Raw genomic sequence first — 22,626 nt, 5'->3', positions numbered from 1 at the left:
TCTTTTCTCTACCACATTTCACATCGTCTTTGCTTCTTAAGACCGTTCAGAGTTTTGTCAAAGACAACAAGAAAAAAATATATCACAAAAACTGTTGCAGTGTATTGTTTGTTCTTAAATAGTTGTACAAAAGAAGGGGGGGTGACCATATCTGCGGTAACATTGTATGAGTCCATATTGCTATTTTAGTTACAGGTACTCAAACTCCAGTGCTTGGTGTAGAGCCAGCAGGTCAGAGTGACTGGATATCCTCCAGAAGGGCATGTTGTGCTGTGGAGTGAACACAAACCATTAGAACCAACGGGCGTAGTTTTCGTTGCTGCACACCGCCACCGTAAGTCATGCAAGCTACGCTACAGTAGCTTGTAGCTGCTTGCTTTGCAAAAAGCACTGCAAACAAAACCCATGCAATCCCAAGGCTTAAAGGAGATCAGCATTTTGGGAAATAGACTCATCTGCTTTTGTCCCGAGAGTTCATTTAGATGAGATGGTCTATACGGCTCAATTGTGCTGTAGTCGTTAGCTTAGCATCGAAACTGGGAATGAGAAACAGGCGTGCTGTGCTCGATCCATAATTATACAAAAATTACACACAGCTCCATGTAAAACTGCTGCACATAGCTCCAAAAAGTCTGTTAATTTGTGAGCTATAAGGAAGCAGGAAATGTGATTGTTAGCTTTGGACAGGCTTGTTGTTTTCTCGCCCGTTTCCAGCCTTTATGCTAAGCTAGGCTAACTGGTTGCAGCATTATGTTCAAGGGAGAGTATACATCTTCTCATCTAACTCAAGAAAGCACATGTGCATATTTCCCATAATGTCAAACTTTTCCTTTAACAATCCCAGCATAATGAATGAAACCCAAAGCTGGAGAAGAAATGGGATTTATATTCACACTTGAGGCAATATGTCCTAGTATATCACTTCTTACTTTGTCTTTTTGTTGTGATATATCTACTTTCCTCTTACATATATTACAGTAGAAATGAAAGACTCCACACACCACTGGATAAAAAAATGGCATTATTGTTAAATGAGGGAGATTGTTCGAAGCTTACTTTCTGTGTACATTTGTGCAGTCATTCTTTTTCAATGTCAAATGTGACGCATATCAAGTTGAGTCAAGAAGTGTACGATACAATTTAGCTGCAGGCTCATCAACTCCGTTTATTTGACTTTAAACAAAAGTAAGTGCAAAATGTACCACATTAGCCAAGCCGCAATCTCAGATCTTCACCCTGGCAGTTGCAATCATAAATCTCCCAACACTCCATAAAAAAAATAATTAAAAAGCAGCAAGTAGAACAGAAAAAAGTAAACGACCATCACAAATCCTCTACAGCAAAGAAAGGCAGGCTTCGTCCAATCAGAGCTCACACTGTGTGGAGAAGGCGGGGTCACGGTGAGGTTGCGTGTCCATTACCTTTTTGGCCGCCTGCTCTTCTTCCACACCGTCCCCAATTACAACATACACTACTTTCCTGCCAAACCTTTGCATTATGCGCTCAAAGCAACTCTCTTTTCCTGCAAAAAAAACAAATAAACAAGGGGGGAGGAAGGAGGGTCACAAGGTCAGAGGGGTCAAAGTTCAGAAGTCGTTTGTTTACCTGGCTGGCCGCATGCTCTTCATCCTTCCCATCGCCAATCACAACATATGTAATGTTAGTGCCAAAGCGGGAGACTATACGCTCAAAACAGCTCTCTTTGCCTGGAGACAAACAAATGGCTTTCACAGGTTTTTTCTTTATTGTTTAGATGGAAATAAAACACATGAAGATGAAAAGCTGTGTGCATCAAGGGTGAAGTGAAGGAGAGGAGTCTGTCTCACAAACACACACACACACACACACAAACGCAGCTTTGACTTTTCTTTCCTGAATGTCTGCGGTACGTTGGTGTAACTAACTAAATAATAGGCGTGTGATTACAGGTAAAATCCCGTCACTATCATATACGGTGATCAAGTTCAATCACTCTGGCTGATTAGACTTCTACTCAGGTAGAAAGTGGGTGGAGCTATGCTGGAATCACGTGGGGGTCACCAAACTTCATGAACCAATAGGAATGATGAATGCTTAATGTTTCCCCCACCCTCACACCTGCGGAGAGATGTCAATCAAGCGCAGCCTTTATAAAAAGGTCTAATTAGGCTAATTAAGAAATTAGGAAACACCTCTGCCCTGTTGTACAGCAGCTGTCAGGGATAGTTAAGCAATTTAGAAGAAGAAAACAAACTGGTCATCTTGATTCAGAAAAAAAATATATTGTAAGCTCAAATAATTTGAATCAGAAGAGGTACATAGACCGAGGCTGTGGCGAAGAGGTCGCCTGCACACGTTAGCGTTCCTCAAAGGTATTTATCGCTAACGCAATGTCACTTTGGGATTGAAATTCACAATTTAATGATGCGTTTTGACCTTAAAAATACAAAGATATACATTTCACAGATTTTTAGTTATATTCACTGGATGTCAAAAGAAGACGGAAAAAAAAGTCATGTAATGCCTGTCACGGTCTCATTTGTGTAATTACTGTAAAGTCGTATAACATAATCACATAACCCAGAATCAAAACACATTACATTAACAGTTACTGTAATTGTATTAATATAGGGAGCACGGATTAAGAGAAGATTTATTGTGATGCTAGTTATTATAATATTCATACATAGTCATTTTATTTAATTTATAAATCTTCTAGTACTATAGTATACCACTACTACTTGATAGCATCTTGCTCAAGGTCAAAGTGTGTGTGTGTGTGTGTGTGTTTGGCCAAAGTGTAACCAGCAGGATCTATTGATTTAATGAACTGGGTTCAGTTACACACACACAGGCTGTAAAATAAAACATACTGTAACTCAAACATTCCCAACCAGCCGTTCAGTGAACCTGAGCCCAACTAGAGCAATATGTTAAATATCAACACAAGAAACAGGATATCAGTGACATATGGAGTAGATGAAGAAACATAAAAAGATAATTAACAAACCAACAAAATACATGTGACCTAAGCACTGTCGAAATACCACAAATACCACAAGTCAAATATTAAATCACGGTCATCCATCATTTCCATCAATATGAGATCATTGTTGAGAATTTATGGAACATGCGGGTCTTACCTATTTTTGTTGCACTGTAAATGTTCTCGACGGGGAAAACAGATCCCAGACTATATAAGAGAACTTTAGCCAGCGCTGGTATGAGCTGCGTTGTGGTCACCAACACGTTGACACAGTTACTCCTGTGGTGCGGGACAGAGAGCAGACGTTCTTATGTGAACGTGGCCGAACGGATCGATGGAGGGATTAATGGATCATATTGATTTCTATTAATGAACGTAGGCGTGGACGAGGCGAAGAAAGAACACGTGTAACAAAGTGGCACCTGGAGCTGATGATGGACAGAGACTTGAGTGCGTGGGTGAGCCAGGAGTCGGTCAGAGCCTCAATTTCTGCCCTCAGCTGCAGCCAGGCGTCTCTTTTCGCTGGACCCAGCAGACCTAAAACACAGCGTGACTTTATTGAACCCTCAAAGCATCACGCGTACATAATTAAATGTCAGGAGGGTAAATTAAATACATTTTATTTTCTTGGCCTAAAATTGTTTAGATAAAAATAATTATCCCATTGGGAATTAACTAAAATTACGGGCCAACAGCGGCTTTGTTAATAATATCGGATTTCATAAACACATATAAATCAAAAAATATATATAAATTTCTATATACAGTATTTTTGCTGTTTTCATAAAGATTGACTGAATACTTTATTAAAATTAAATACAAATCTACAGCATGCATATGTCCACTAATATGTATTTATTTGTTTTCTTCACAATAATTTTTTCTCCTGTTGGTTTAATACTATTTTCATTAATGCTGTTAGAAAAGGTTTTCTTAAACTCAGTTTTCATACAAGTATCATACATTTAACATTATTATTATTATTATTATTACACGCTGTAGGAAAACATCATGAAACAAGCCAATTATTTTGATACATGAATCATTGGGAGACAATTTACCTCTTCAAATAAACAAAACCTCCCCCTCTCTATCACGCGCTCGTCTATCCCCGGTGTCGGATTGGCTTACCCCCCACATTGTTTTTGTACGTGCTATACATCTCTTTGACTCGTCGGTAGCGGAAGGCCAGTTTCCTCATCCAGTCGACCCCGCCGCGGACCCCCGTAGCCAGGCACAGGTTGGCGCTGGTTGCAGCTGCATGGAAGCCATCAGTTGCAAAACTGTAAGTACTGTCAATAATAATGATATGTTTTATTTGAAAAATCACCTCTGGTAGAACAAAAAGATTAAATGATTATTTCATTATTCAGTGCGATAAAGGCAATTTATTACTACCTTTTTTAAAATGCAAAGATATAGTAAGAAATGTTGACATTTTACTGTTACTGGTTTACATATCGATGTATTACTATAAAACAAAGAGACAAACAACAGAAACAAATACTGGGATTTGTGAAATATTATAAACGTATGTATTAATTATAAAATTAATTTAATAACATCAACAATTTCTAGATCAAACTTATTATTTAAACAACGTGAATTGTATCCTCACCTTAAGTCCTGGCCATTGTCGTCTGATGACACATCATCAATATGTACCTGATCACACTCCTGTGCACAGATACAAATCAGAGAAGATGAGACCATTGATTTATTATATAGAAATAAAACACATACACAGCAACATATATATATATATATATATATTAAATGTATTCATCCATTTACCATACTAACAATAACAAAACAGCATGCACTAAAATTAGAATATAAACATGGTGCAGTGGTAAATGTTACGTTACACCACTTTACACCACTAGAGGGTAGTAGAGTCGTACTAGTAGAAGTATTTAAGCACTTAATGTGTGCTCTGTGCAAAATTTGAATAGTGTGCAAGAAATCTTTCAACATGGCCTTTAAAGTTGTGACATGTGTATTCCTGTCTGTATCAGTGTGACGTGTGTCTCACCTCCAGGTCATTAAAGAATAAGTGTGTGTCAGCCAAGTTGAAGATCATCTCTTCCATCCTCAGACCGAGCGTTACTGCCATCGGAGGGTCCTGATGGAAGAGGAAGACAACATCATCATTACCATCATGACATCACCATTGGGGCAAACTATCCGAGTGACGTCACTTCCTCTTGTCCCAATAAACGTTACTGTTTGGACCCCCCCCTCCCACCCCCACCCACCCACCCAAATTCACACCCCTGGCCCCACACCCTCACTTTTAGAGTTGGTACGCTCCTCTCATCATACTGACAGACAGGTTGCACTTGTTCTGTCCCATCAACATTCTTCATGGTCGGTGCTGGTGGGGTGTTTGTGTGTGTGTGTGTGTGTGTGGGGGGGGGCTACTCTATTGCAAAGAGTAGGCACCCTCAAAAGGGAGACGCTCGGAGTGTATGTGGTATGTGAATGGTTTCTGTGTGTATGTGTGAGCCGGGGGCTCAGCTGCAAAAACCATCATCTGTGATAGGTCAGCAAGGGACGACAGCTTTCCGCATGATTCGCTGACGCCGTCAGACGACCAGAATAGAAAGAAACTAACAGGAAAGGAGAGTGAAAGTGAGCGAGGCACACGGGCACAGCAAGTGTGCGCTGCTCTCCAGAACTTGAGAGAGCTGCTAATCGTGAAAGCAGCAATTTTGACTGTGTCTTTCCTGCTTTTTTACCTGTCAATCACAGAGACAAGAGGCACTTATGTCTCTCAGGTAATGATTATGTTGGCGGCCAGCCAAAGAGAGCTCCTGACATCAGTGTGTGTCGAAACACTCACGGCTGAAATGTGTTTATTCCCTTTGAGCAGTTACATTTGGCTGTTGCTTTGGGCTCCAGAAAGGCTGAGGTTGCTTTTTTAACATTTATATTTTGCCATACAAGTTCAATCAATCACAGAGAATTGCAGATATTACTTTGTCCTGGCAAAGGTGGACTGAAACAATTCCACTCTCGACCTCTGCTGTTATCATTTGAGCGCCTCACGATCATTATAATAGCTCTGTGTGTGTGTGTATGTATATTTATTAAAGAGTGAAACGTCATTTAGAGCAGATATACCCTCAGAGCCCGTATGAGAAGGGTACTTCGGTCTTGTGGTTGCTATTGCAACAGTGTAAACACTATTTTGGGCGAGGTGTGAACAGACACAGCTGCCATGACATTTCTTGAGAGCAGCAGCAGCAAATGAGGTGAACAAATGCTCTTAAAATTATTTTTAATACAAAACATGGCACATTATCAGAGGTAACATGAAACTTTATTTGAGCCCATTGACATTTCATTCATTATTTCCTTGCGAGTCAGGAGAAATGCTTTTCTACTTTAGCCAAGCGTTTGTGATATTATTATAATCATAAACTGTAAAGGAAGTCTTCACCCTGAAATGTATATGCACACACACACACACACACACACACACACACACACACACACACACACACACACACACACACCTGTGCTTCTATCTTTGTGAGGCCACTAACTGACATGATGCGTTCCTCGGCCCTTAACCCTGACCTTAACCATCACAACTAAATGCCTAACCCAAACCTTAAAAGCAAATCTGAACCCTTCAAACTTTGAAGTGAGGATCAAACAAAATGTCCTCAAATCCCAAAACGCCTAGCTAAGCCAGATCTACAAGTACCCACGTTATGCCTATTAAATACCAATTGCCAAACATTAAATTCAAAATACTGCACAGCCAATAGGAAGTACATCAGTGCCCACAGCCCGCGATCTGTAAAACGCCTGGGCTCCATATGGCTCCGAGTCTGGCTCCATATGGTGTGTGTGCTGTGCCAGCTTTTCTTCGTCTGCCAAACGATAATATCCGAATGGACTTTGCAGGCTGCGGAGTAGGAAGCAAAGCCCGTACAGGCAGGCTGGTGGCCTCACCGGTGCCCACAGGAAACGACATCACCCAGTAAAAAAATCTGTAGCCATGGCCACATAGGATGATCCCAGATCAGAGCCAGGAGCTATTAAATAAAGGAAACTATAAACAGTGTAGCTATTAGGTGAGAGGGCGAGACCACCAAATGAGTTCAAAATGAAGATGGAAATAAACATCTGTCCAAGTATGTTGTTTGCATGTTAAATTACGATTAAGCTAATGTAAACGATAGCATTTAGAAAGGACTTTTAATGTATTCCTTATATATATTACATTTAAAGAGTTTTTATGTATATGGTCATTATCATACATTCACTATAACATTCCTGAAGTAGTGGATATAATGTTAATATTAAATATTCAGGGGAATTAATTATCGCATGCTCATTGTGAACACCATTTGAATAACAAACGGCATAAAAGTTAAATTTAGAGATAGATAATCTTGTATTTTCATATTTACTTGTACTAATCTTTGACTGATATTAATATCAGACAGTCACTAGGCAATGATTTAGTAGAAAATTAACAAAATTAATATATAAAACAACAAATAAAAATTGTGGGAATACTTATTTTCGTCACTAAATATTTCTTTCAGCCCTCCACCAATCACAGGGCATGGTATGTAGCCTGTGAGGCAAAGCCCAGGGTAGCAAAAGATCCCTATTGCTGTGAGCTAAAGGGAATAACTGAAAGTTTAGCAGATGAGGGTATTATTATGATCAACTCCTGCCTTGTCTCATTTGTATGTTGGCCGCTGGACATTCAGAGTTAAATGTTTAAAGAGCAGATCAAACTGTAACTGTAAAAGTATTACCAATGACAATTATTCATTTGTCTTTAAGTGCTTTCTTGGGTCAGTCCGTAACAGGATTACATATCATCCCTCCAAGCTTCAATAGTGCAGCAGTAGTCACCTTTACTCTCATGGTTTGAGTTATAAATCCACCATTTGGCCAATTGTGGTATAAAAAAAGTGTGAAGATTTATCAGCTTTCATCGAATCAAAACCAGAACAGTGTAGTCCCAGCTGCAACCTGGGATTCCACTTTGGCAGACAGGAAGAAAGCGGATGGATAGATTGACATGGTAATAAACAGACAGCCCGTGAAGGTCGGATCTTACCTTGCCATATTTCTGTGCGTAGGAGCCCGTGAGCAGAGAGTGAAAGACGATTATTGTCTCGTCCAGATCCCACACAAACACCCTCTGGAGAACAAAACAAGTGAGACGATGGAAGACGGTTATGTCCATCCTTTCATTTCCATATGTGCGTGAATGCTCAACTGGACAGGGTCAAGGGTGGTCCTGCTCTCTATCAGCCTCCTCCTCTGTTGTTCTGAGACTTCAGTGAACAGAGAGGATGACGATCAAGAGGATACCGCACATCCACTGAGATTTAAAATGGCATATTCAGTCAGTGAGTGCTCGGTCAATTGGGTGTTTTTTTTGGTCCCTTACCTCAAGGTCACTATCCGGGGGAGGGGAGGGGTTGTTCTTGCGGCCCCTGCCCCGGGACTTGGACCCCCCACTCCGGCAGGCTCTGTCATCCAGCTCTTTGATGGGCGTGGAGGGGCTCTGCACGGTATCAAAGTCCCCTGAGAGTGTATGCAAACACAGGCAGGGCTAAACATTTGAAACATTTTTGAATTTACAAATGATCAAATGTCCTGCCCTCGGACTGCACAGGCAATCAGAGACTGTATTTCGCTGCACTAAAGCATCAGTAATGATGTGGTTTGAGCTGATCCCACAGATGTGTTAGAGTATCCACTTCACGTAAAGCGATAACTCAGTCGTTGTACAGTAATACGCCATCTTGGCAGGTTTAATAATTCAAGGTAATTGGCACAGCAGATCAACTTCATGACTACCAATGGACCTAAACAACGGTACCAATGGTACTCGGACTGATTCACGATAACGTGCAATGTAACGATTTAACAGAGGAGGGGGAAGATGGAGCTTGTGCAATAAATTAAAAGGCAATCTGATACTTTTTTTTGTGCAAAGATACAAAATTCTGCAGGAGCATACATGTGAAACGCACACACATTCCTCCTCATGCCATATGCTCCCACTGCTGTGTGGTAACCAGAACCAGACTCTTAAGCTTCGGCTCTCATATTGTTATGTCTCAATCAGTGAGAGAGGGAGACCAAGAGAGAGGGGGAGGAGAAAGACACAAAAAGATACCCCCCACACCCCTAAAAAACACTAAACAGATACCAACTTGTAACTCTGAGAGGAGAAAGAAAAGAGAAATTGTGAGAAAGGGAAAGTGCCAGTGACAGGAAGAATGATAAGCTCCTTGAATTAGGCTTCCTGAATTACAGGAAATGACAAATCAAAAGAAAAATGTGAAAAAAAAAAAGAAACAAAAAATAGAATAGCAAGCCATGTTTCTGTACACATGGATTTACTTCTTATTTTGTCTTCTTTTCTCTTGCTCTGACCTGTCTCTCATAGTGCAATATTTAACATAAATTCACTCTAATCAAAGCCTCTGAGGCGAATGTAAACATGTGCCGATCCTCCAATTAGCGAGCGCGATGCCAAATAGCTATGGCTGCAGTCTGAAGTTACTTCCCGTGCTTCATCATGAAGTGAAAGGGAGTTTTGAACTCAGTTACCCAAACTGTGGTATTTCTCTGCTGGAAACAAGATTATGGAGTCATGAAGGAGCGGTGAGTAGCCTGACATTTATTTGCATATTTATGACCTGCGGTGGAGTGTTGATAATCTGCGTCTTTCAAATACAAACCTGGGTGAAGTTCAGCAGCCTGTCCGGTCATGGCAGGGGCGGGATCTTGCAGCTGGTAGGCTGCCGTGGTGCCTGTGCCATCCACGCTGTTGGAGGTCATATAAGTCCCGTAAGTGGAGGCGGAATAATACTGGGCATACTGGTTTTGGCCAAACGTCGTATATGAGGGATAATCCTGCAGAGAATGACATGAAATATGAGCACACAAGAGTGCAAAGATGAAAAAATTCTCTGGAGAGGTTCAAACTGACTTTTTTGCAGAGAGATTTTTTTTACAAGGAATCCTTCTCATGTCTCTAATCTTTTATTCCCCTCGATTCTGTAGTTTATATGTCTGAAGCCTTGTGATGCTGCTTTTTACTGTCCCAGTGGAGACGGGCGCTTTTATGAGTCAGCTCTCTAAACCTGTCACGACGTCCATCTCCACATGTCCTTTATAAAGTGGAGCACACCACATGAATGTGCACACACACACACACACACACACACACAGTATGTACAGTTGGTGTGTCAGCAAAGTGTGTTTGCCCATTCACGCGTATACGCACAAAGTGTATACACACAGACTTGCTGTCTATAAGTCTCTCTCTCTCCCTTTCTGTCTCTCTCTCTAGCTCTCTCACACACACACACACACACACACACACACACACACACACACACACACACACACACGTACACGCACGCGCACACACTATATTCCCCTTAATCCACCCACACAAGCCAAACCTTGACTTTTCTCCCTCTAAACAGCCACATCCATCACAGTGGAACATTAAAATCCCCCTTTAAGCATTTTACAATTCATCACACGGACATCGAGAAATATTCAGAACAAAACACTCTTTCACAAAGATTCATTGTCTGCTTCTCTCGTAAGTTTGTCGCAAGTTCACAGTGTAATTTGGTTTTGATTTTTTTTCTTTTCTTTGAAAGGGGAAACATTGTGTGGGATCGTGACTGTGAAACCACTTCTGGTCTCAAATGCTATCGCAACGGCACCGTACTAACGCTTCATCTTTAATTTGAGCCGGCATAATGAGCAAACTGACATTCACTCAGAGCAAACATGTAGCGTGGTTGATCCGCCCTGGAGAGAACTCCCTTGGGAAATCGGCTTTCTTATTGGGCCTGGGAAAATGTTACTTGAGCTAACTTTCAGATGGACGGTAACAGCAGTGCAGGTTTAAACTAAAGGACACACACACACACACACACACACACACACACACACACACACACACACACACACACACACACACACACACACCCCCACACACGTGCACACACTCACACACAGTGTATAGCCTCTGAGGTACCTGCTGTGTGGCAGTGTAGTTGGCGGGGTTGGACACTGAGTTGTTGGTGGCGTAGAGGCCTGAGGAAGGGGTGAAACTGGAACCTTGGAACAAAAAGAAGCAAAAATGAAAACACACTTAAACTGTGTGCAAAGTCACAGCATCGGAAGGGGAGATCATTTTCAGCAAGAATAAAAAAAGAAAAGAAAAAAAAACGGAGGATATTTCCTTAGTTTTACAACAGGAAAATAAAGCAAATTCAAGTGAAGAGTGACAAGGGGGGCTTTAAAAGCTCAAGTGTCCGATAGTGTACGTTTCCAACTGACCTGGCATCTGATAGGGTGAGTACGCAGTCTGTCCGGGCTGAGGTGTGGTGAAGCCGGGGCTGTAGCTGAGGCCTGTCTGCAGAGGAGACTGACTCTGAGCCAGGCCGCTCTCTGTCTTAATGCCCGGCAGCATCGCACCAAGGTCTGTGACAAGAACGACAAGAATATTACACAGTGTTTGGACACAGCGTCAGACAAATGTGCTGATAAAACTGGAAGATTAACGGAATCGATTTTCTTAAAACTACAGGTCGTCAACAATGTTTAAATAATGCTAAGTCATCCTTTCTTTACTTTGCATTGAGGTCCATTTATGCCACTCTTTGGTTTGGCATCTTACTCTGTCATGCTTGAAAGGGTATTTTTAAGTTTTTCTTATGTAACCAATTACAACCCTCTACTACACTATAACTACAACAATAGGTGAAATCTTTCCATTTATAATCAGACAGAAAACACTCGACAGTGTTCATCCTCTGTAAAAGTATCCCACTCAGGTTCACTCGGAGTACATTACAGATCTTTTTTTTCTTTTTACTCTAGACCTGTAGAAAATCTTTGTGCAGTAACACTTCTTCTCCTTCACTTGGACCCTTTTTTGCCCAGTGGATTACAAAATAAAAGTGCTACCGATATGCGTTTGTTAATGCAGCTACAGTGTGTTTTTATACAGGTGTGTTTATTGATACCATAGGAGGACAGTCCGTATGCCTGTCCTGTCTGGGCGTAAGCGGTGTAGACGGTCGACTGTTGCATGCTGCTGAACTGAGGTTGACCGGCGTACGTGGGCATGGATGGGGCTGCTGGTGTGGAGAGAATGTGAGGATAGGGCCTGGGAGAGGAGAGGGATGAAAGGTGAGCTCTCTACAAGACAGAGTAAGACAGTAAAGATATCGGAGACGGCATGTTGTTAGAAAGCGGCTCCTGTTGTGCAAAAAGCCAGACTTACTTGGAGGGGTAGAGCGGAGGGGAGTACTGGTGGGCTGAACGAGGGCTGTAACCGCTGCTGGTGATCACTAAAAACAGCACAATAATCAAAAACAACAAGGTTATAGATGGTCTCTCTCATTTAAAAAAAAACAGCCCTGAACAGCACAGTTCAAGACCTCGGGCTCATTTGAGTTGAGACGCTGTTCAAGTAAACATCATTTGAAGCATTTTCAATGGCGAGGAGCCACGTTCTTCCCTTTTTAGAACACTGTAGTCCACGAGACCCTCGCAGCGGGCCTCATCGTCAAACACAATGTCTGTTTGTGGTCATCGGGATGTCAGAGCTCCATGCTGACCAACACCCCGCTGCTGCTGAACCCTCCCTGTGTGTTGCGTAACGTTTTTTTTGTGTGTCTCAGTGGGTATGTGTTTTGCAGCGTGAGGGAGCACGAGGTCGTGTGTGAGTCTAAAAAAAAAAGAGGACAAGTGTATAAATGTCTCTCTCTCTCTCTCTCTCTCTCTCATCACTCTGCCAGCCTTTGATGACGCAATCCAAGGACAGGCAATACCTCATGGGATTAAAGCTTTCAGCAGGCCTACCGCTGAGCCGAAATGGATGGTGGTGTTTGTGTGTTCGTCTGAGGATAAAAGACTGATATAGAGCTCACATGTGAATTTGTTTTTTTGCCTCTCGATGAGGAAAATAGTACATGAGTCCATTTCTGTTGGGCAGATGTGTGTGTTACCTGAGCCTGCGTACGTGTCCAGTGCTGTGTCGCCTGTCGTAGTGACTGTATCGCTGTTGTTCATAGGCTCGGTTTTCACTTGAGAAAGACGGAGAAGATCGGTGTTAGGGGAGGCCAGTAATCGAGTACCATCACACACACGCACACACACACACATACACTCACAAAGAAAACTACCATGCAGTTCAAGTATGGGAGCAAATGCAGTGTGCAGGGATCCCACTATAATAGATAGAACATTTCACAGCTTTTAAAACACCACCAAGTTAAATTCTTCCTTGATATTTTAAATGTTTGGTCATGAAAAATACAGTCAAAATAAAATTAATCAAATTCCCAAGCTGTTCATGAATGTCTTAACTGGTAGGATCCCTGCAACTATGTAAAAACTCCACACACTGTGACAAATCCAATGGGATCCAAAGAGCAGGGAACACTGCACAGCAAAAGAAAATCACTGCAATTCTGCAACCAAAAAAAAATCTCGAACCAGCCTTAACTATAGAAACCCATTCCTTTTGCATTTAAAGTAATACTGTATGCCCACTGGCCTTAGATTCACACACATGCACCTCTGTACCATAGTCCTTGGAGCTCGGGGCGGGGGGCGGGCTGCTGCAGCCCAACAGCCAATCAGCCGTGTTTAGAACTGTCATGTTTTCACCTAAAGGGGTGCAAGGTGGGAAGGTGGTAAGGACACGACGCACTGAGAGCCAGATGCCAGTCTCACGTACTGTATATGGGACATCGTGTGGATTATTTTAAAAGTTGACATTTGTACTGTAAAACGCATTGAAATTGTTTGACATTTTGGGAAATATGCTAGTTAGCGGTCTTGCGAAGAGTTACACGAGAACGTCAATTCCACTCTCGTATCTGGACGCTCATACATGACGCTATAGAGCCAGGAAATTGTTAGCTTAGCATAAATAAATGGATGCAGAGGGAAACAGTCACGCTCCGAAATGTAAAACATCTGCCTACTAGCATCTCCGAGGCACCTCATCATCTTGAGATTGCCAGGCAACCTACAATGACTCACTATGCCATGCCTAAGAAATATAATACCACATCTTGTTGTTTCTACACTCTGGTTTTCGTACAGATTTAACAATCAAAATACAGATGTTAGGGAGCTTAGAGGGGCTGGAAGGCTGGTTTTGTTACCTTCCGACACATCCATGCTGCTAGCCATCTCCTGACTCTAGCTTCACATTTAAACCTGCAATACCGGATTTTCTTTTATTACTTTGGGGCAACAGGAACAATCTGTAAACACAACTTTGACATATTGTTACAGTGTATTGTTAAAATGTGTGTAGTCGTGTTTCTGGCCACCTGACAAAGTTCAAATGTCGCTGTCGTTTACTTCTGTGCTCCATCAACTCCCAAAGGAAATATCCGGCTTCCAAGATGTGAATAGCTCCACTATGTTCACAAGCTAGTTGCTGACTCTGCCTGCCTGCTGCTTGGTGCTGAGCGGGTAGCATTCAGTGTTTTTCAGGTCGTCCCACCTTCCACACACAAGTAGTCGTGTGATTCTGTTCACTTTAACAGAGATAGAAACTCTTGACAATAATATAAGAATAAAGCATATTTCCCAAACTATTTTAAAAAGAAAAGTACACCTGTTAACCACCTTAACATCCTCCTTGCTGTTTTAATAGGTTACTTTTCTTGTTTCTCTCTGAACATAATTTAAACTCATCATCAGTGACCATCTGAGAACTCCATTTAATCCAGCTTCATTAATCCCCTCGGGGAGCAATAAAACCCATCGGACAAGGCCTAATGAAGACAAATGAGTTGCTATGGAGATGGTCCGTGGGCCCGAGCTCTGGCTGATGTCAGGTGAGGGGAATGTTGGGTATGTAGTTTGTTTTGGCTGTGAGCGTGTAGTCCCGGCTCTGTCTGCTTAAACCATTAACTGTGAGCTCATCAGAAATGATTTAACTTGCTCTAATATGGTCTGAATGCACTGTTGAGTCCACTTGGAGCACGGCTATTTATTTGACTGTGTGTGTGTGTGTGTGTGTGTGTGTTGACACATCAAGTTGACTAAAATGCAGTATCTCACTTTTTCCATTACATTAGTTTCCATTGCCTGTTAAATCAGCAATAGATCAAAGGATGGCCCTCAACAAAAGCACTTACACCCAGTGCAATTACATCAAAACAATATTGCAGAGAGAGACGCACCGAGAGACGAGGAGATCAAGGATGACAGTAAAAAAATGATGAGAAGAGGAAGACGGAGGAAAAGAAAAGAGAGGAGAGCGTTGACTGGTGTTGACATCTAGGAGAGCTGTGATGCTTTAATGCTTTAATCCAGCGGGATAATTAGTTTTAACACGCACGCACACAGACATGCACTCACGCAGGCACACACGCACGCACGCACGCACGCACGCACGCACACAGGCACGCACGCACGCACGCACGCACGCACGCACGCACGCACGCACGCACGCACGCACGCACGCACGCACGCACGCACGCACGCACGCACTCACGCACTCACGCAGGCACTCACACATAGGCTACACACATTCTGTTAAGGGGTGAGTAGAAAAGAGTGCTTCACCGTGTGTTTACACACATTCTTCAGTGGTTTACTCAAGTCCTAGAGCCAGCGCTGTGTGTGTGTGTGCGTGTGTGTGTGTGTGTGTGTGTGTGTGTGTCTGAGTACTTATCTCTTCATGTTGAACATTTTTCTGAATGATGATTTTGCAATGTATTTCATTACATTAATACACCCATCAGTTAGTTTTGCTTAACGTGATTAACAATGTGAATCTCTACTGGAGGAGGAGCTCGATATCATCCAAACCTCTAAATCTCTCCCGGAAAAAAACCAATGAACACCACGTATATTACAGGTGCTTAGACTTAATATATTTTCTTCTATATAGATTGAGAAAAGAGACATCAATTACTGCTATTATGACAGTGACATATCTATCGATCTACAAAGCACTTAATGGAATAATTGACCATTTTAGTGACTCATGTCTGGAGAGTAAAAATGAAGCTACAGCCAGCAGCTGATTAGCTTAGCTGGAAACAGCTCACCAGCCTCTGTCCAGGAGTAACACAATTCTGCAGCACCTTCCCATGTTATCTCTTTGTTTAATCCGTACAAAAGAAAAGTGTAAACACAGGGTTATTTAGACCATTGAACATGTGCAGCTGCCAACAACTGCCCATTCATCACTGCAGTAACACACACATCCTGCCCTCTCACCTCCTGTTCCATTGGTGATGATGGCGGGGCTGCCAAGGTTGTTCTTGTCCAGCTTTAAGCCCGTCGAATCTCCACCTCCCACGCGGTTATGAGGACTGGCTAGGTCCTGCATTTCCATAGACCTACAGTCAGGGAGGGAAGAGGAGGAAGAGGAGGAGGAGGAGGAGGGGGGCACGAAGATGAGCTGCGATTTTTGAATGAATAACAGATCAACAGCAATATGCTCTCACAGCTGGGAATCTCCCACCTCTATATATTACGTTGAGATCTCACTGAACACATTCAATGACATACTGAATACACACACACAAACACACACACACACACAGTCATAAACTCCATGCTTCTCCGTACCAGTTAGTTTACATGAGCATGTGTTCAGAGGCGCTAGACATTGTCTGCGGGCCTGCTGGCTCTTTTATGGAGTGTGTGTGTGTGTGTGTGTGTGTATGTGTGTGTGCACTTCTGGGCTCCAATACAAACCCACAGCCTGCCAGCATGCTTTAGTTTTACAATGTGTTCCACATGCATGACTGGAACCAGCACACAAGGTGGTAACGGTGAAGTGAGAGTGTGTGTGGAGTAAGAGGAAGTAAACAGAGACATGAAGAGAAAAAAAGATGCACATTCATGGTAGAAATCTGTTTTTCATAGATCAGTGTTTATTGTTTATTTGGATCCCGATGAGCTGTTACCACAACAACAACCACTCACTCTGGGGTTCACGACCCCTACCGAGGTGTAAGTGTTTTAATAAACTTTTATGCATGGACACTAAGAAAAACAACATTAATCAGTTTTTCATCACCGTTACCGCAAACCCACATTTTGACATGCCCTTTGATGGAGGACATAGTTTAATGTTGACTCAGTGTGTGTGTATTTGGACAGTACCTCATATGAACGTGTCCATGCATGTGTGTGTGCGTGTGTGTGAACCCTGACTCACGGCACCCGCAGGTTGGTCACACTCGCGCTCTTGTGTGAGACACCAAAGCGAGAATTGAGATGCAGAGAATCAAACTAATGCGGGCAAACCAATGTGGGCTGCCGTCCTCCCGATCTGCGTGTGTGTGTGTGTGTGTGTGTGTGTACTAAAAGAGAGTGTATACAATACATTGTGTCATTGTCTGGAAGCTGGCCATCGCAGTGCTATGGGCAGATAGCATCGCCACGCATGACTGCAACCCACAGTCAGACTGACAGGTATAAACATAGAGCTTTCAGTAGATGAGAAAGACACGGCCTGAGGGCGCAAAAGAGAAACCGTACGAAAGGTAAACGCGCTAAATCAACTCTGTATTCCTCTTATTTACAGCTAAACATCCATTCTGCACTCCTGTCGATTTTGAACTGAAAACCCGGATAACTGTGTTAACGTCAACAATGCTTTATTGTGGATGAGATATTGACTTCAAAGCCATTGCTTTACATGGCAATAACAGTTAAGAACCTTCACAGATTACGGTGCTTTTTCACTTTCTCTCTCTCTTGTGTGCTTCAACACTCTTCATCCATCCTTTTCTTTTGTCTTTCAACAGCAGGAAATGATTCTCTCTCCCCTCCTCGAACTTTTTTCCTTCCCCTCTGTTTCACTCCAGTCGGGAGGCGATGGCAAGAGTTGGTGTTTCATAAACTCTTTTCTGGTTTTCGCATTATGTCTGGTCATTGAAAAAATATGCTCAGTGCAATGCACAGCGTATGGTGTATTGCGTGAAATAAATAGCTTCAGGGCCAACGATTATTTTCCCTCTTGATTTATCTGCTATCATCATTCGTTTTTTACTGCATGAAATATAAATAAATAAAGGAAAAAACACCCTTGGCAACTTCCCTCAGCCCAAGGTGACGACTTTAAACGTCTGGTTTTCTCCGAACAAAAGCCCAAAACCAAAAGGTCAACAATGATATATGAAGAAAAAGCAGCAAATCCTGTCATTTCAGAAGCTAGAATTGGAGAATATTTGAACGATTAATCAATTATCAAAATAGCTGCTGACTATTTTAAATGTTTCACTTAATTCATCGACTAACAGCTGACTGTGTGAGCAGCATGCTCCCTTTGCTTGTCCTTCAATTTGATCATACATCTTTTCTTTTGTGTGTGTGTGTGTGTGTGTGTGTGTCAGACACTGAGGTCTTGGGAAAGTGTTGATGACCTCATCACAGCTTGCAACTGCAGTGAAACCTCACCTCTCTGCACCATGATCAGAGAAATAGGACACACGCACACACACACACACATACACACACACACACACACACACGCAATCACACACTCTCACACACACACACGCGCGTGTAGACTTCTGAAAAATCTAATGTTGTTTACCTGGTGTCCGAAGGGTCTGGAACATGAGATTCACTGTGTGATTTCTTCACCTGCACAGAAACCAGAGCAGAGGAAACGTTAACTAAACACACACATTAAATTAGTGTTCAGCGGGTCATGAACCAGCCTCATAAACCAGTGTTCCTAAACTGTTGTGAATAAAAACTAAATAAATTCAGCACTTCTGAGAAACTGATGTTAAATTATGTAAACAGAAAATTGCAACTAAAATGAATTTGACTTGACACTTTTTTGAACATTTCAGTCTTTGAATGTTCCAATGCAGAAATCCTAATAAATCTAAACCCGGTGTCTGTAGTTGTAGCCACCACCTTGACAGAAGTGCTAACTGGCATCTAAGTGACAGATATTAACTTTCCCTTGTTCACCCGTGACCCTGCTCCATCCGGAGCTCAAGCCCCTTCCTCAACCCTCAGAGAGTTGGAAGGTCACGGTGGGGTCATGTTAGGTCGCGGGGCTCACTCTTCACCCTTAAACGCGTTCACCATAGACACTAATTTGAGCCTGGACTTCGGCGGGTAACCGAGACATTTGGTCGCGGCAATCACTGTGTGCTGGAACTTTTCCTTCATCATTGAAGGGAAAAAAAAAAAAAGAAAAAAAAAGAGGAGGAGGAGGAATTAAGAAAACACACTTCAGCCTCAATGCCTTTCCACCGCAGCATGCGCTCCCCGCGCTCCCCGCGCTCCCCGCGCTCACACACAGGCTGATTTCGTGTGCGTTGCCGTGTGTGAGGGTATGCGGCGCTAGACGGCCGACCAGCGGTTCTCTATTAAAATTCCTCTCTCTTATTTGGAACAGGAACTAATTAGAACAGTAAATGCAGGGCGGAGCGAGGGCCAATGTGTACCAGCTGCCCTATAATTACTGTGTCAACACACGGTCGAGGTGTAGGGCACGCGCGAGGTGCCAAACACACACACACACATACACACACACACACACACACATGGAAATGCACATACAAACGCACACACATGGTCAAATTCACTCAGGCAGCATACATTCAAGTCATTTGCACATTATCGCAATCACAGGTAAGTGAACAGAGAAAGTGCTTGGCCAAGCAGACACCAAACTCGAGGTATTTTGGAACTAGGACATCTGTGTGTGTGTGTGTGTGTGTGTGATGTGATGTTATGGTTCTGATTAGACGATCCTGCTGAGAGCGAATAAGAAGCAGCACTTAGCTGTTTAAGACAGGGTTCAAAGGTTAGCCGGTGCCCTCGTATGGATCACTTTACCCACGCACACACACACACACACACACACACACACACACACACACACACACACACACACACACACACACACACACACACATGCGCGCACACACACTCACGCACACACACGCACACACACGCACACACACGCACACACACGCACACACACACACTCAAGCCACTTTCATGTCACGTTTCATGCTTTACTGAAATTTAACAAGGCTGTCAGTCACGACATCAACGGCGTGGCCGTGAGAAACTGCAAGCCACATGTAGCGCACACGTAGGGCTACATACGAACAAGGGTGTGCACGCGGCCCGCACACACTCTCTCACACACACACACACACACACACTCACACACAGGGAAACACATACTGTCTGTCTGTTTCTGTCTCAACACGATCTGTGAAAACACAAGCACACAAGGGCTTTGATCCTGAAAAGCTTTTATCGTTGTGCTTCATCCGTTGCACACTTTCTCTCAATGTCCGCCTCTCGGAGTCTCTCACATCTCTCAGTGTTTCGCAGCTTTTATCCGCGTCTATGAAAAACTCTCCATATTTAATATGATTCCATACATGGATTTTGTTTCCCCCTTGTTTTAACTGTCCTCAATAGAGACTTATCAAGACCAGTACACAACAGTTTATGATCCAATCGGGACCCATTAAAACTATCCTATTGATGAAAACCTGTCATCCAATAATGAAGCAACAAAACTCTTTGTGCTCACTAACTTCTGCATTCAGACACTCCGCGTCATTCTCGCCGTTTCCGTATCTAGCAGTAAAATAGGCCCAACTTCATCTCTAATAACACAACGAAGGGCTCCTATGCGTGCTATTAGGTGGCCACGATATCTGAAGGAGCCATTTGTGTCATCTGAGCCATTTAAATAAGTGACCTTTGACCTGGTTGGCCGGGTGACCGGTCTGGAACACAAACTGCCCGGCCCAGGGAATCCCTGAGGGATAAATACAGGTACCCAAGGTAATTAGCACTAATAACAATGATTTATTTAATGGAATTACACACTGCTATGTTTGTGTTGTTACTAACTTATTATATTTATCATCTAATGGCTGTAATGATAACATGAGGCATAATTTAACCACAGTAATAACAAAACAGAAATAAGCAGAAGTAGTCTTAGCTCAGGTCCTAGATGTGTTTCCTTGTTTTCATCTAATTCCCCCCCGCGCTGTATTTTGCTTTGATGACTCTAAAATGTGTCATAAAAGGTGCATCGACAAGGTTTGTAGTATTGTTTCTGGCAAACTGCAAGAACACTGCACAGGAAGAGAAACGGGGTCGAGACGTAGAGAGCATGAAGAATAGGTCTATCTGTTTCTGGTAATAACCCAACCCATCTGCAATGGGTCAGTTGATACCATGCATAGAGTTACACACACACACACACACACACACACACAGACACACACACACACACACGCGCGCGCGCAATTGATATATGAGGGCTTAAAGAAAATCCCTTTTACAATTTTTGCGCTCATGTAAAATGAGCATTTAGAATCATAATCAAATTAAGAAAATATTTTATTTTTATAATTGAGAGAAAATTACATAGCCATCATTTTTTATTGTTTCGTGGATCATTTTTAAGAGGGAAATTGTATTAAATAAATTCCAGAACATTTGATATTCAAAAATAAATCCTAAAATCCTGAAATGTTGCACAAAAAGTAAGAAGAATATCTAAAATATTGAATAATTCAGAAATAATATCTCAAACAAAAAAACTGTCTGTTTACGCACGAAGAAGATTGAATTCCATTCATTTTAAACAAAGTGTTTTTACATTTAAAGAGTCAACTCATTTCATTTGCAATGAAACCCAAATCCAGTACTTTTATACCTGTATTTGTTCAGATGTTCTCAAAATTCCATTCAGACAAATTAAATATATATATTTGTTTGAATGTTGAATAGCGATTGTTATTTTTCCTTCACGTACGGCAGCATTTATTGATCCAGAAGTGTGACTGGCAAAATATAATATTATCCTCACGTTACAGAAAACCCTACAATTGATTTAAATAAAAATACAGCATGAGTGTGAGCATGGAAAGATCCTCACAAAGAGACACGTTCTTACCTCAGGGTGTAATCAGGTCAGGTAGCAGTCCTATACTTCCACAAAGCATTACAGAGCTGTACGATCCACCGGCTTCCCCTCAGACACAGGCTTGCTGGTCTCACACACACACAAACCAGAAACACTCGCACACTGCTCCAAACTTCAACCCGTGACTATCTACCTGCCTCTCACTTTTGTACTCCAGGTGTCACGTTGTTCTCGTTTCTTTTGCTTTCTAGTAGAACTGCGGTCTTCTTCTCTTTCTCTTTCACTCCGAACAAACATGCAGCGGCTGGAGAAAAAGACACAAACGGCAAAAGGAACTACGCTCGTCTCCTCAGGTCAATCCATGCACAGCTCCTGTCTTCCTCGACTCCAGTAATGGGGAACATTTTCACTCGTCCTGTTTCTCTCCTCCTCTGCCTCCTCCCCCTCTTTTTCTCTTCTCCTCCTCCCCCTCATCATCTTTCTCTCTCTCTCTCTCTCTCTCCAGACTCACTCAAGCTCTCATTTAAAGCCAAAGAACCTTTTAAATGGAACAGATGTAGCCTTTTTCAGACACAAATAAACACGATTTCCACATTGTAACCAGCCCGTGTATGAACAGATAACCTAACTCAAAAAAGTCAGAGCCCCTAAAATTAAAAACATCCGCGTGTGTGTGTGACTCAAACCCTGCTGATGCTCCAGCGTGATTAAGTCTGCGAAG

At 42.5% G+C, this 22,626-nt stretch overlaps 1 protein-coding gene across 1 annotated transcript; it reads right to left on the bottom strand.

Moving 5' to 3' along the window:
* Positions 1-17: 17 nt before the first annotated feature.
* Positions 18-22,041, bottom strand: eya4 (EYA transcriptional coactivator and phosphatase 4). The gene is made up of 19 exons (XM_034527549.1): positions 21,936-22,041; positions 18,573-18,622; positions 16,241-16,362; positions 13,577-13,660; positions 12,997-13,074; positions 12,270-12,336; positions 12,010-12,152; positions 11,321-11,464; positions 11,016-11,098; positions 9,697-9,871; positions 8,394-8,530; positions 8,058-8,141; positions 5,001-5,090; positions 4,584-4,642; positions 4,097-4,257; positions 3,388-3,502; positions 3,123-3,244; positions 1,422-1,522; positions 18-270 (listed from the first exon to the last, which is right to left on the bottom strand). The coding sequence occupies exons 3-19, from the start codon at positions 16,356-16,358 to the stop codon at positions 190-192; spliced, it is 1,842 nt and encodes a 613-aa protein (XP_034383440.1). The 5' UTR covers positions 16,359-16,362; positions 18,573-18,622; positions 21,936-22,041; the 3' UTR covers positions 18-189.
* Between the last annotated feature and the right edge of the window lie 585 nt (positions 22,042-22,626).

This window comes from Cyclopterus lumpus, chromosome 24 (assembly GCF_009769545.1).
Source record: "Cyclopterus lumpus isolate fCycLum1 chromosome 24, fCycLum1.pri, whole genome shotgun sequence".
In the NCBI taxonomy this organism is placed as follows: domain Eukaryota; kingdom Metazoa; phylum Chordata; class Actinopteri; order Perciformes; family Cyclopteridae; genus Cyclopterus; species Cyclopterus lumpus.
This window is presented reverse-complemented; position numbering and strand designations above follow the sequence as displayed.